At 43.9% G+C, this 15,226-nt stretch overlaps 1 protein-coding gene across 13 annotated transcripts in view; it reads left to right on the forward strand.

Annotated features, from left to right (window-relative positions):
- The window catches only part of PTPRT (protein tyrosine phosphatase receptor type T), a 767,160-nt gene that overhangs the window by 626,218 nt on the left and 125,716 nt on the right, over window positions 1-15,226 (forward strand). For all 13 annotated transcript variants that reach the window (XM_064167548.1, XM_064167549.1, XM_064167557.1 and 10 more), the window contains one exon: window positions 1,167-1,269. In XM_064167548.1, the coding sequence (XP_064023618.1) occupies window positions 1,167-1,269 (103 nt within the window). The remainder of the gene's footprint in view (window positions 1-1,166; window positions 1,270-15,226) is intronic.

Genomic DNA, 15,226 nt, shown 5'->3' on the forward strand with positions numbered 1-15,226 from the left:
GGGGAGCTTATCATGTCTACAAGTATCTTAAGAGTGGCTGTCAGGAGGATGGAGCCAAGCCTCTTCAGTGGTACCCTGTGATAGGACAAGGGGCAATGGACATAAACTCAATCCCAGAAAATTCCACCTCAACATGAGGAAAAAACCTTTTTAGAGTGAGGATGCTGGAGTCATGGAGCAGGCTGCCCAGAGTGGTTGTGGAGTCTACTCTAGAGATCTTCAAGACCCACCTGGATGCATTCCTGTGTGACCTGCCTGAAGTGGTCCTGCTTTGCAGGAGCGGTGTACTTGATGGTCTCTGGTCACTTCCAGCCTCTAGCTTTCTATAATTCTAAGTAGAAATTAGATTTTGGGCAAGTGTAAAATGTTCAGTTGTTTACCAGATCGTTTTGGGGAACGTGTCAGTGAAGGGATGGGAATGCTGGCTGGGTATGTGTGAGCATGTGTGTAGCTGCCAGGGAACTCAACAGCCCTAAAGCCCTGAGGTAGAAATGCCATGAGTTTGGGTGCTAAAAGAGCCCGACTCATTCATGCTCCTCTCTTCTCATGCTTCCATGCTTCATAGATGTGGTGCTAAGTGACATATTTTAGTGTCAGACTTCGTAGAGTTGGAGTATATCTGGACTTGATAATCTTAAAGGACTTTTCCAATTGAAATAATTGCATGATTCTGTAACACGCCCTCCAGCTAAACAAGGAGACACCTCTTAAGGTGATGTGTTAACTCTATCCCAAATGTGGGAGATGTAATCCAGTCACCAGGACAGTGAATAGCAACCACATTTCCTGGGTGCTTGTCTTAGCTCTGTCACTGGTTCACATATCCCATGTGCTTTATTTTAACATCTGTGCAATTATCTTTCTTCCCTTTGAAATGGAGGGAAGGATCCCATCTCAAAGGACTGTTCAGTCTTAAAAATTGAAGACAGAACTTTCAAAGCCAGTTTGAAGATTTGGATATCTGATTCCTGATTAATTTGAAGAGGAGAGGAGTGTGCAAATATTTAAGTAGCTTTGACAGTTTTGGTCATAATATTGGGAAGTATTTTGATATTTCACTAGAGAGCTGTTAAATGGTCTTCAAGAACTGTTAATATTAAGTTGCTGTCACTACCAGAGGCAGCAGCTGGTGCAGAACTAACCTGTTGCTCTTTGTTCTGCTGCAGCACCATCCATGCCGGAATACGACACAGACTCCCCGCTGAATGAGACGGACACTACCATCACAGTGATGCTGAAGCCAGCTCAGTCCCGGGGAGCACCTGTCAGGTAGGTGTTTTCTTACAGTTCTCCCTCTCCTTCCTCCCTAGATTCCACTCACGTCTGTCATTCTCCTCTGGTAATGTAGCTGCTGAAAGCAGATGCCAGCTAAGAGATAAGTGCTGCTGCTGGTTCTGGCTTTAGCAACGCCTCAGTCTGCTGCCTCCCGCTGCTAACCTCCAGGAAGGGTTACTGATCAGATTGCTCCAGGTTATTGGCCTTCCAGTATCACTTCAGGTGTCTTTGGAGTCCAGCAGTGTGTGCAGCTGTATGCTAGGGTGCTGTGAAACCAGCATGGCCTTGCAAAGGGGATGAGGCTTCAGGCCTCTGTCTCCTGCCCTCTCTTCCACGATTGGCAAGATCCTTTTGTAACTATCACAAGAATGCCCAAATCATCAGTCTCCAGTAGAGACAGGGATCTACTGGAGAGAGGCCAGCAGAAGCTACAAAGATGGTTACGAGACTGGAGCATTTGTGTGAGGAGGAAAGGCTGAGCCCCCTGGGGCTGTTTAGATTGTAGGCTCTTCAGGCTTCATCTCCACTTTTTCACAAGAGACTTTGGAATTTGTCCTGTGAGTGGTGATCAATAAAAATACATGGTCTCTTCTTTCTAACTGATTGAGTTTCTACACACCACTTGGTGTTATTAAAGAATGTCCCACTAAGCATTCTAGAGTAAAGAGACCAAATCTTGTGTAGAACAGCTGAGAGAACTGGGATTGTTTATTCTGGAGAAGAGGAGGCTCAGGGGTGACCTCATTGCTGTCTACAACTACCTGAAGGGAGATTGTAGCCAGGTGGGGTTTGGTCTCTTCTGCCAGGCAACCAACAATAGAACAAGGAGACACAGTCTCAAGTTGTGCCAGGCTAGGCTGGATGTTAGGAGGAAGTTCTTCCCAGAGAGTGAAGGAGGTCTTCAAGAGAAGACTGGATGAGGCACTTAGTGCCATGGTCTAGTTGACTGGATAGGGCTGGGTGATATGTTGGACTGGATGATCTTGGAGGTCTCTTCCAACCTGGTTGATTCTATGATTGCTCTCTACAACTCCCTGAAAGGAGTTGGAGGGATGTGAGAGTTGGTTCCTATCTCTTAGTATTAAATGATAGAATGAGAGGGGAGGTTTAGGTTGGTGATTAGGAAAAATATTACTGAAAGAGTGGTCAGGGATTGGAACAGGCTGCTCAGAGAGGTGGTGGAGTCACCATCCCTGGAGGTGTTCAAGAAACATGTGGATGTGGCATTTGGGGTTGTGAGTTAATGGCCACAATGGTCTTAAGTTGATGGTTGGACTCTGATCTTAGAGGTCTTTTCCAACCAAAACAACTCTATGATTCTATAGCCTGACGTAATGACACATCCTGTACCAGTTGGTGGTCCACCTTATATCACTGCTTCCTCAAAATGGCATTGATACTCTCAAGTAAAAATCTGTTCTTTAAGACTTAGCATCACTCCTGTTCTAGTTTTCCTCAGCAATATATTTTCAGGTTTCCTTTTCAATCTCTGGTACTCCATATGAGCAAATTTAGGAGCCTATTTTCTGAGTCCTTTAGGGATGTTTTTTTTTTCTTTCTACTGGAAAAGAGCAGTAAAATCACACAGCTCAGTTTTGTTTTATTTCTTTATATGGGGGAACATTCCTGTATCTCGTTTTACCACCTGCTGTCTCAAAAGTGTTGCTATTTTGTCTTTTTATTGAAAAGTCTTGTGATTTTTCTCGAAGTCAATTTACTATCCCTTGACTACATTCAGTGAATAATGTCTTTTCCAGCAAATGCATCTGTTCTGAAAAGGGGGGAAAAAAAGAACTTGGAGGAGTTTTTTTTTCCTAAATGTTCACTCTGGTGTCTTTAATTCCATGGCAGCCTATTAAAGGCTCATCTGCATAGTGCAGTATTTACATGCCACATTGAAGTGATAAGATTATTTGCTATTATGAGCCCATTTTATTGACTTGCAGACATGGGTATAAAAAACAGGAAGGACAGAAGGGGAAATAAGCAGTTGGAGATATTGGGAAGAATTTTAGCTATTTATTAACAATAACAGCCTCAGAATGTGTGAACACCTTTCTCTCTATATAAACATCTAAACTCTTCATAGTCTAGCCTCAACAAATCCAGTTGTTTCAATCCGAAATTTTCCCAGCCTCTTCCCTTTTCTTGCTTGCTGCTCTGTGCACTCTAGCTGATGTGAGCTGTCTCTCAATACTGTATCCAAAAGCAGGCAGCAATCCCTTCAGACCTCAACAGCACCCAGCAGGTTAGGCGAGTAACACACTATGAACTGCTTGTGACAGTCTTAACACACAAGAATGAGGTGATTTTTTTCCTTCTCAGGGTGTTTTTGGATCTTCACTCTGAGAGCCAGTATCTCCTCTTTGTTTCTTATTTAGTTGCTCTATCTTTTGGTTGAATGTGTTTTGTTCCACCTTGACAAGTACAGTGCTTTCCATTCACCTCTTGAATATGATTTTGAAAATGCTTTAATACTCTGATGCAAACTGAGATGACTTGGAGCCCCTCTCAATCTGATGCCACTCTTGGTTCAGTCACCTGTGCAAACAGACTGGAGAGACATGACAAAGAAATCACCTTGCACAGCAGTGAGGTGGTTTGAAGGCCGTTGGAGAGGATGAAGCACGATGCAGCATGCTGGTAGGATGCTTGTTTTGTCCTCCCTTGTAGCTGTAACCACATTCCTCTCGATCCCTTGTCTTTTGTGTGCTGGCTTTTCATATCCCAGCCTGCCTGAAATGGGTCTGAAGAGATCCTTGATTGTAGTCCAAAACAGATACTTCTCACACCTTATTCTAAATCCTCTGATACTCAGTTCTCCCACTAGGCAGGAATAGGCTGACCCCTCTTCTCATCAACCTGACTGTTTCAGCTCCACACTTTTGTTACAGTTCTCTCAAAATGTGAAAAAAGCCCAGGCAATTATTATACAGTAATTATTCTTCCTCCTACATACTGAAGGTGGTGAGTTGGAGTATGTGTGGGAGGGTGACTGTAAGCTAGTTCTCAAGAGTAAGGGCTGGGCCAGCTACTAGACAAGTGACAGATGCTCTTTAAGAACTCCTCTGCCTTCTCAAATGGAAGAGAAAGGGAATAAGCAAGAGAGTCTGGTGTGGGAAAGAAACTAAACTGTATGGGATGGACAGAAGACCCATCCAGTGAAATAGAGATAGAAACCAGTATGGAACCCAACCCCTGATGGCAGTGACATTACCATTGTCCCCACTGATGCTGTGGCAGGCACTGGGAAAGTCCTAGACTGGACTCAGCAGCAGATGGAAAATGGATTCAGGAATTGGACTGTGGAAGTGGATTCAGGAACACACAGATCAGGATTGAAGGCAGAATGGACAGAATCTTCCTGGGACACCAGTCAGTGATGAAGAAGCCTGAGTCTAGTGGTGTCTCAGCTTCATCCTGAAAAATGCCATCCATGGGATTTAATCTATTGTTGGTCTGTTTAGGGTCACCTGTCCTGTCCATGTTTCCCCAGAGATGCCATCTCTGAAACTGCACCCCAACGTGGAGCACAAGATGTGGCAGCGTCCTTAGCGTGCCCAGGAGCAAGTCTAAGCCAGAGCCTTTCTGCAGCCCAGCCATTGGCAGTGACTGCCTGGCAGCATTCTCATTGCTGTGCAAACCTGCCCTGAACTTCAGAAAGCACTAACACTGAGCAGTGAAGTCAGATCCCTGAACAGGGTTAGTTCTGGGCCAACCCAAACTAGGTCAGTAGGGTCTGTGCAGAAAATAGTTCTGTGACTTTATCTTGTGTTATTTCATTCTGCTGTAGTCTGAGCAGCATCCAGATGGAGTCTGGTCTGCAAGATCATTTTTAGAGTAATATTGTAGAATAGTTAATAGAAGATTCGTTGTGTTTCCAGTCATCCAAACTGCAGGTACACCAAATTCCAAGTCACTTTCCACATGAAGACATTTCTGATGCACCCCTGTGCTCATGACAAGTTTGGATGAGATAGTGTTTAAAACTAATGGTCGTGAATTTGACACTGTTAATCTCTAAATAACAATGAAGATGTTTTCTTATGAGCTAATAGAAATAATATAAACTCTGGGGCAAACCAGATCAAAGAATATCTGTTGCCAAAAGAAAGCTGAAACCTCAGCAGAAATAGCTTCCCCTGTGGCACAGCATTTCTTTCTTGCCTTTATTTTTCTATGATACAACCTGCAGAGCTTGACTCCACATTGCCCTTTAAAAATAACTTTTAGGTGTTCTTATATCAATCTAAAACTCCTGAATGGTGCAGTGATTGATTTGCTGAAGGCTGACATTCATTTATAATGGATTCAGAAGAGGGAAGAAGAATGCAAGTGTTCTCAATCTTTGCTCCTCGACTCTTTCCTGAAAATCTCCAATGTGATTTTGAGGATAATTCTGCCTTTGGATCTGTTATTGTCAGGAGGGCTGAGTCAGTCCGTCATAGATTATTCACATATGACATCTTTAGACCTCTATTTGAGAATTTATATCCCATTCACTGCTTGGAAATACCACTGGGAGGGATTTTATCTCTATGACATGTCCACTGGGCTGGTTTTTGTGTGTTGGATATTTAAAAGCCCATCTGGTTTATTAACATGTGGTTGGCTCTATCAATCTGCCTATACAACTGTTATGGAGAAAATCAAATTTCCAAAGCATGAATTAGTTCTGAAGATTTCAGAGCTTAAACAAATGCTTCCCTTAGGTGTGATTGCCTTGTCGATACTCTGCCCTCCATACCAGAGCTGTAGGACATTGCACAAGGACATTAGAGAAGAGTTTGTTGTTATTTTTTGGAGCTTCCACCAATAGAGAACTTTGTGGTTGTTGGAAAAAGATGGACTTAATCTCCCTCTTACTGCAACTCTCTTGAGGTGTATCAGTAGATAATCTGCTGTGTTCTTTGGTGTGGCTGTCGGCACACAGGTTCAGGAGAGTCTTTAGGCACTCTCACTCTGCTGACCAGCAGGGTCATTAGAACAAAGATATTCAATCTTTGCACTTGCATTCACATGGATTCAGATTCTTTTGGGTTGGAAGGAACTCTTAAAGATTATCTTGTCCAACCCCCTCTGCAGTTAGCAGGGACATCTCCAACTAGTTCAGGCTGCCCAGGGCCGCATCAAGTCTGATTTTGAACGTCTCCAGGGACAGAACTTCAAACATATTCTCAGGCAGACTGCTCCAGTATTTTGGCACTTCCATTGTGAAGAACCTCTTCCCTTGCTCCAAATTCAAACCATTGCCTGTCATTCTATCACTACAAGCCCTTGTAAACAGTCCTTCCCCAGCCTTCCTGCAGGTCCCTTGTAGATATGGAAATGTAGATATAAGACATCCTTGTCGCCTTCTCAAGGCTGAATGGCCCCAACTCCTGTAGCTTGTCTTCACAGGAGAGGTGCTTCAGCCCTCTGATCATCTTTGTGGTCCTCCTTTGGACCCATTCCAGCAGGTCCATATCCTTCTTGGGTGCAGAGGACTATATATCTTATTTATATATATGCAGTGTAAGTAGTGCATGTAAGTGAACCTGGGGAAGTATATTTAGACCCTGGAATGGGTTGCCTAGGGAGGTAGTTGAGGCCCCATGCCTGGAGGTGTTTAAGGCCAGGCTGGATGAGGCTCTGGCCAGCCTGATCTAGGGCAGGGTGTCCCTGGCCATGGCAGGGTGTTTGGAACTAGATGATCCTTGTGGTCACTTCCAACCCTGACTGATTCTACGATTCTGTATTCAGTTAGGAGTATTTTGTTGTGTATGCATGCAGTGAATCAGATACTTGGAGTATCTTTGGTGAGGAGGGATGTGTTAGTTTATTAATGTACATCTTAAATGAGTAAATGTCAATAGGAGAACAGGAGTTTAAATATTTTAAATGTATTTAGAAGTACTGAGCAAAGGTGAAATATATATTTTCATCCAGCAGCCAGTCAGGAAGAGAAATTAATTTATAGACCAAGTCCCATGTTACTCTTGGCTATTAGTATGTGATACTTGGTCACCCAAGCATGAAATAAAGGAAGCATTTTGATGTAGATGAGCTAAACCAATTGAGAGAGAACAGCAATAGGGTTATTTAACAGAAAACCTAAGAATGGTAGGGTTCTGTGGTGGAAGAGAGGTGAGTTCTATGCTTAAACTGTTCTTCAAGCAGTTTCATGTGTTGTAACCATGTGCCTAGCTATTCTTACATATAAAGTCTCGTGTGTTGTAACCATGTGCCTAGCTCTTCTTATATATAGAGTCTCATATGTTGTAACCACGTGCCTAGCTATTCTTACATCTAGTCTTATGTGTTGTAACCACGTGCCTAGCTATTCTTACATATAGTCTCGTGTGTTGTAACCACGTGCCTAGCTATTCTTACATATAGTCTCGTGTGTTGTAACCACGTGCCTAGCTATTCTTACATAGAGTCTCGTGTGTTGTAACCACGTGCCTAGCTATTCTTACATATAGAGTCTCGTGTGTTGTAACCACGTGCCTAGCTATTCTTACATATAGTCTCGTGTGTTGTAACCACGTGCCTAGCTATTCTTACATATAGTCTCGTGTGTTGTAACCACGTGCCTAGCTATTCTTACATATAGAGTCTCGTGTGTTGTAACCACGTGCCTAGCTATTCTTACATATAGAGTCTCGTGTGTTGTAACCACGTGCCTAGCTATTCTTACATATAGTCTCGTGTGTTGTAACCACGTGCCTAGCTATTCTTACATATAGTCTCGTGTGTTGTAACCACATGCCTAGCTATTCTTACATATAGAGTCTCGTGTGTTGTAACCACGTGCCTAGCTATTCTTACATAGAGTCTCGTGTGTTGTAACCACGTGCCTAGCTATTCTTACATATAGTCTCGTGTGTTGTAACCACATGCCTAGCTATTCTTACATATAGAGTCTCGTGTGTTGTAACCACGTGCCTAGCTATTCTTACATAGAGTCTCGTGTGTTGTAACCACGTGCCTAGCTATTCTTACATATAGAGTCTCGTGTGTTGTAACCACGTGCCTAGCTATTCTTACATATAGTCTCGTGTGTTGTAACCATGTGCCTAGCTATTCTTACATATAGAGTCTCGTGTGTTGTAACCACGTGCCTAGCTATTCTTACATATAGAGTCTCGTGTGTTGTAACCATGTGCCTAGATATTCTTACATGTAGTCTCCTCTGCTTGTAACCATGTGTCTAGCTCTTCTTACATATAGAGTCTCATGTGTTGTAACCACGTGCCTAGCTATTCTTACATACAGAATCATTTCAGTTGGAAAAGCCCTTTAAGATGGTCACGTGCAACCATTCTCTAACTCTACCAAGTCTGGCGCTAAACCATGTCCCTCAGCACCACATCTCTACCTCTTTTAAAAACCTCCAGGGATGGGCATTTAACCAACTCCCTGAGGGGCATGTTCTAACCTGAGAACTCTTTCAGTGAAGAAGTTTCTATTAATATCTATCCTAAAACCTCTCCTGGTGCATTCTGAGGCTGTTTCATATAGTAACAGGTGAAAATTTCCTGTGACAAGGGTAAGTGGGGTTGCTTCCATTTTGTGTTGGAGAATAGGGACTTTGGCTACATGAAATTTGCTTTCCATTTAAGTCTGCAGCAAAGTAGAAACTGAGGTTCTCTGGAGCCATAGGCTAGAACTGTAATCTATTTGTTTTGGTGTGATTTTGAGCATCATCTGTTCATCCTGAGTTTACTTTTCCCTCACCTCATTGCAGAGTTATAAGGGGCTAGGTTCAAAAAGGTCTCAAAGGTCATCTGGTGCAGCTTCTCTCAGGAAAAGCACAGTCAATCTTATTTTGATTCTTTCTTTGTAGTAATTTGCATCCTTATGAAGGAGTTGTTTGCAAGCCTAGTAACCTTGGTTCTGTGCTGGAGGAGGAATGAGGCCAGAAGCTCTAAGCTTGGGGGACTTGCTGGGGGGGGGGGGGGGGGGGAATGGTTTTGCTTTACAGCTGGTGGCTTTGGTGTATAGATCTCTCTAGCTATGTAGGGCAGCAATGCTGTCCATCTTGCTGCTTTGCAGCTTCTTATTGGCATCGTGTGAGCTTGCTCAGGCATTTGTGTTGGTAATTAATTCATTAATGCTAACAAAGGGTGGCAATTTCTTGTTCTCAAAACTCCCACGCAGAGCACCTTGTGTGTGAAAATAGAGACTGGAGTCAAGGATCAGGGAAACCATGCAAAAAAGGTTCTAGTGTTGAAAGCTGTGAGGAGCATAACGAATTATCATGCCTTTGGTAAAGAAAGTCAGTTGCTGTGACAGGCTGATTGTAAATACCTGGCAGATGAAACTCCTGGCCTGTTGCTTTGGCTAGAGACATACTCATATGTATGCATCTTGTGACCTGGTTGATTGAATGTAGGGCAAAAAAACATCAAGATCTTTTTAATTTCCTGGCATCTAATGAGGAATGAGATTATCAATCTGATCTTCTGGTATTACAAGCCTAATTACCTATATTAATTAACATCTTCTATAATATACTTCAGGGATATTGCTCTGAAATGATTCAAGTTGGGTTGCTCCTGCATGACATTCTGCCTTGGATTAAGGCAAGAGTTTGAAAGTGAATAAGCAAGTTTATTTCCTCTTAAAGATAAACCTGAACTGCTTTGCCTTTAACTGTGCGGGAATGGGAATGAGAATTTGGATGAAAGGAATGGAATAGTGCCAGCTGTGTATAGACCAACTTGATGTTTATTACCCCAAAAAAGAAGAGAGCTGTACAATAAGCATTTGCAGCACTGACCTCACCAGTGTGGTTGGATGAGCATTCACTTCTATTTCAGCTAGAGCAGTTGGTGGAATGGTGGAGTTGCATCACATATGATGACTTCAGTTATACTTGAAGTTATTTTGCATCTTATAAGTGCTTTGCCTGTGGTGTCAGGAGAGAAGCACAATGGAGATGCAGAGGTGCGTCGGAATGTAAGGGGACAACTGTTAAGTATCAGGAAGGACTATGTAGGGTGATTAGTTGAGTGGGTGTTTCAAGATGTTTTTAGTTTGATCTGGACTAAGGTGCATGTTGGGCCAGCTGTCTCATCTGGTACAGGAAATGCATTTTGTTACTGGAGCAGCATCCTGTTCACCTGAGAATCCTGCCATTTAAAAGGACATAAAACTGCCTTTGCCCATTTGTCTTCTGTGAGCCTGGATGAGCTTCTGTGGCTTCCTAAGCACTCTGCAGACATCTTTGGCAGAAATGGGAGTGGAAAGCCACCAAATGTCCATTTAATGATAATATTTCAACAATCAAATTACACATAGAGCCAATTCTTTTGTGTCAAGCACCATTTTCTCAGCTCTGCAGTGAAGCTTCTCCTAACATTTTGTAGTGTTTATGAGGGCCTGAGGATGCTGAGAGGGAGGGAGTGAACGCTTTTGCTTAAGTCTTCTATCCTGACCACATAAACTGTCAGATTAAATTCCAGCAATCAAAAGGTTAATGAAGTCTGAACTTTAAGCCAAGAATCACAAATTGATGGCCATTTTCTCACATCAAGCTGTCAACCAGTAAGATGAGGAAAAAGGAAAAATACCCAGGGTTGCCAGTTGGAAGCTTTTTTTTTCCAAGTCATTTTCTTTCTTCACAGCAACCAGAGCCAATATGTCCCTTCCTCGTTATCGTGAAATAAAAGGATGATAGAAAACCACAAAGAAGATCTCAAAAATTAGGAGCTCTGAATTTCTGGAGGCATACTTCTAAGCCTCCTTTTGCCTCTGAGAGTGATTGGATCAGACCCTTCAGTGAGATGCACTGACCACAGCTACTCAGGGTTGGAGCTGCCCCCAGGAAGGATCTTGGCTCTTTTTGCAGACCACAGAGGATGATTTACTTAATTGAAACAGCTCCTTAAGGTGCTTAAAATGAGATGAGCCTGGGCACAAGTCCCTGGCAAATGTCCATCCCTCAGAAGCAGCACATGAGCTTTCTGCAGCCAGCAGTTCCTCTACCAGGAATGAGGATGAGGAGTTCAGAGAGCAAGAGGCCACTTTTCTGTGGCAGGCAATGTTTACGCTAACAGGTGTCTCTCAACGTGTCTACACCACCACAAAACCATGATAAAAGGAAGGATGAGGGAGCTCTGCTGTGCTGTTGCAGACTAAGGCATTGCAGGATTTAATTATACTACAGGTATATAAATTCCGGAAACATGTTAATGCTCCCGTGATTAAAATTATAGAGGGGCCTAATTGAAAAAGCATAAACTGAATTGAAGAATTCCTAATTATAGTTTGCTTTGAGGTGTTAATTTCCTCTATAATGAATGCATAATTTCTTGGAACTAGAAAAGGGGGTTGCTGCACCAGTGCGTGGGCTGCAGATGGAATGAAGGGATTATCGTAAGCGCAGCCAGACAATTGGGAAGAATAACCCTCTGCTGCCGTGCTGCTCTTCTGCCCCTCCATCATCATCCCAGTTCTCTTTGCACAGCACTTTCCCAAAGCCAAAGGCAGAGGGAGGAGATGGTGAGGGATTTGCTTGCTGTGCAGGAGGAAGGGGAAATGAGACTACTTGTAATTACACCAGTCATTGTCCCAAAGAGGAAGGTGAGGAGGGAGGCAGAGCATGCAAGGTTTCCACTGGAGGGATCAAACAGTAAACCAGATGAAGAGACAATGGCAACTTACCTTGGGCCTACCTTGACAGATCCCTGAGGAGCTGCAGGAGCCAATGGTGATGCAGGTTGAGGGCTTTTCCTGCTGTCCTACAGCTAATGTTTTCTCTTATATCACAAATACACTTGGTTTTGAAGGGAGTTGTTGAACTCCAGCATTATTAGAGTCATAGAATGGTTTGGTTTGGTAGGGACCTTAAAGACCATCCAATTCCAACCCTTCTGCCATGGGGTGGGGACGCCTTCCACGACAACTGGCTGCACAAAACCTCATCCAGCCTGGCCCTGGACATGTTGAGTCAGGAGGCACCCATGGCCTTCCTGAGAAACCTGTTTCCTTCCTGGGCAATCTGTTCCAGTGTCTTGCTATACCCTTACCATAAAGATACAACCTATTGTTGAATCTGCCCCATTCCCACCATGGTGGAGGTAAAGAAGTGCTCTGTAGATGAGGACAGACTAGCTGTAAGTTCATGCAGAGAAGCCAATGCCCTTGGAAGTCTATCTTCCCCCTTTCTCCATCCTCAACTTGCCATCGCTCTGGGCCAGGAGATGTCATTGAAGGTGCCATTCTCCCTGGTGTCATAAACATGATCTCTTAGCACCTTCTGAAAAGCACCAAAAAGAAAAGGTAGAAAAAAACCTGTCTGATACTTCTGTAGCTTCAAGTGCTGAAAATCAACAATACCCTAACCCAGGAGAGCTCACTTTCTCTATGAAGAAATGGGTACCTGACCATGTGGGCGTTGTCTAGTAATGAAGTTTTCCCTGAGGCTGGAACAGAGCAGGTTCTTCCTTTTCATCTTGTGTTTTTCTTAGCCTTTTCGTTAAATAAAAAACAACCCAAAGGCATACAAACCTAACAAAACTGCTTTTTAACGTTCTGTCTTTAAAAAGACAATTCATGTGCATCTTTCCACACTATGGTGGAGGAAAAGGGAAAGCTTTGAAATCCAAAGTAGATTATTTTGGCATCAAAATGGACTTGATTTCATGGAAGCCATTGGAAACCCTCAATTCGGACTATATTGGCAAATATGCACATCCCTTGTGCAAGCCACCACTTGTGTGAAGGACATGTCAGAAGGTGTTGGGCTGTGTCAGTGAGTGTGTGCCCTGACCTCTCCTTGTCCTGCAGGCTTTTTCAAGAACCACTTTGGTTCTTCTTGTCCTTGAAACTTCCTCCTGGTCTCAAACCGGCGCTCACCAAGGATGACAAGCAGAGCTCAGGCAGCGATGCCTGTTTAACGCTAAGCGACACTAGCAGAAAAGGGGTTGTTTTTATTTTGTAGATCAGACAGATGGCAGGTGGCTCAGGAGGGGAGAACCACCTCCAAAGCCACTAATGTTAGCTCCTGTTGCAGCGAAAGCCGTTCTGTCTACGCTCATTATCTTTAATCTGCCAGCACAAAATAACATTGAACTGGAGAGATAGACACTGGGCCAGTTCCACTGGGGAACAGCAGCTATTATGTCTAATCTGTGTTGGAAGCCAGGTCAGGCTTATGGAGATGGTGGAGATAATGGAACAGAGAGCTTTGAAATGCCCTCTGGTTCTTTATGGCTTTTTTCCATTCTTCTTTTAACATTTATTTTAAATATATGTTTCCAAGAAGATTAAACTGAGAGAATTTAAAGCATGTAAAAGAGTGCTGCATATATAACACAAGGAACCAGATGCAGCAGCAGCAGCGTTCTGGTGGAGCTGGGATGGAGAGGAGGTAATTTTGTCAGTATGGAGAGCAGCTTTTATTAGAGCAAATGATACAGCTGGGAAAAAACAGGCTTTTAATCACACAGATCCTTCTTTTTGGTCAGTAAATGCTGTCTGTCAATACAGTTCTTCTTTTTGAAAACTGCTTAGGTTTTGTGCTTGTTACCACATCTCTGAGTGCTGAGCACAGGCACTGCCATGATGATTAAACGTGCTCAGATCAGTACAGGATCATTGAAGTCTCGGGTATTGAGCAGTAGCTGCCCTGCTTTGGTCGTTAGTCACTCATAGAGGGGTGACAGTGTATGGAACTTCATGGAGTTGGAAACTCTGATTTAAGTGTGTGTATTTTGTTGTATTTTGACCTAGATAGGCTGGAGAGTTGAGGGAGAGGAACCTAGTGAAGTTCAAGTGCAAGTGCAGAATCCTGTTTCTGGGGGAAATAACCCTTCATACTAGTACAGGTTAGGAGTTGACCTGCTGGAAAGCAGCTCTACAGCCAGGAACCCCATATTGTTGATGTACAAGTTCACCATGAGCAGAAATGTGCTCTGGTGGCTGAGAAAGCCAATAGTCTCCTGGGGTGCACAAAGAAGAGTGACAAGGAATGTTCTCCTTCCCCTCTACTTCACCTTGGGAAGGCCACATCTATAGTATTGGGACTGGTTCTGGGTTCCCAGTTCAAGAGAGACAGGGAACTACTGGAGAGTGTCTGTCAGAAGCAACAAAAATGCCATTGGGCCTGGAGAAGAGCAGCCTGAGAGGGGATCTGATTAATGCTCAGCAAGAGGTGAAGTGTTGGGGCAAAAAGGTGGTCGCAGACTCTTTTCAGTGGTTCCCAGTGGCAGGACAAGTAGCAGCAGGCACAAACTAGAACCCAAGAGGTTCCATCTGAATGTGAGGAAAAATCAGGGCCAGGTTGGATGAGACCATGAGCAGCATGCCTGTCCATAGTGGGAAGGTTGGGTGATCTAGAAGATCCTTTCCAACCTAAACCACTCTGCCCAAAGAGAGCAGTTGCTGGCAGCATGTTTTTGCTTTTCTGCAAACACGAATGTCTTTGAAAAGCTCATCATGAGCTGGTGGTGTGCTCGTGCAGCCCAGACAGACAAACCTGTGCTGGGCTGCAGCAAGAGCAATCTGGCCAGCAGGGCAAGGGAGGGGATTCTGCCCTTTTACTCTGCCCTCGTCAGACCCCACCTTGTGTACTCTGTGCAGTTCTGGAGCCTCCAATACAAGAAGGACATGGAACTGTTAGAGCGACTCCAGAGGAGGGCCATGAAGATGCTCAGAGGCTGCAGCAGCTCTGCTGTGAGTGGCAGGCTACAAGAGTTGGGGCTCTTCAACCTGGAGAAGAGAAGGCTTTGAGGAGACCTTGTAGTGGCCTTCCAGTATCTGAAAGGGTCTACTGGAAGGCTGGGGAGGGACTATTGACAATGTCTTGTAATGTCAGGATGAGGAGTAATGGGTTTAAACTGGAAGAGAGGAGAATAAAACTAGATGTTAGGAAAGGGTTCTTTACACTGAGGATGGTGAGACACTGACACAGGTTGCCCAGGGAGGTTGTGGCTGCTCCCTCCCTGGGGGTGTTCAAGGCCAG

The sequence above is a fragment of the Pogoniulus pusillus genome, chromosome 29 (assembly GCF_015220805.1).
Source record: "Pogoniulus pusillus isolate bPogPus1 chromosome 29, bPogPus1.pri, whole genome shotgun sequence".
Taxonomy (NCBI): domain Eukaryota; kingdom Metazoa; phylum Chordata; class Aves; order Piciformes; family Lybiidae; genus Pogoniulus; species Pogoniulus pusillus.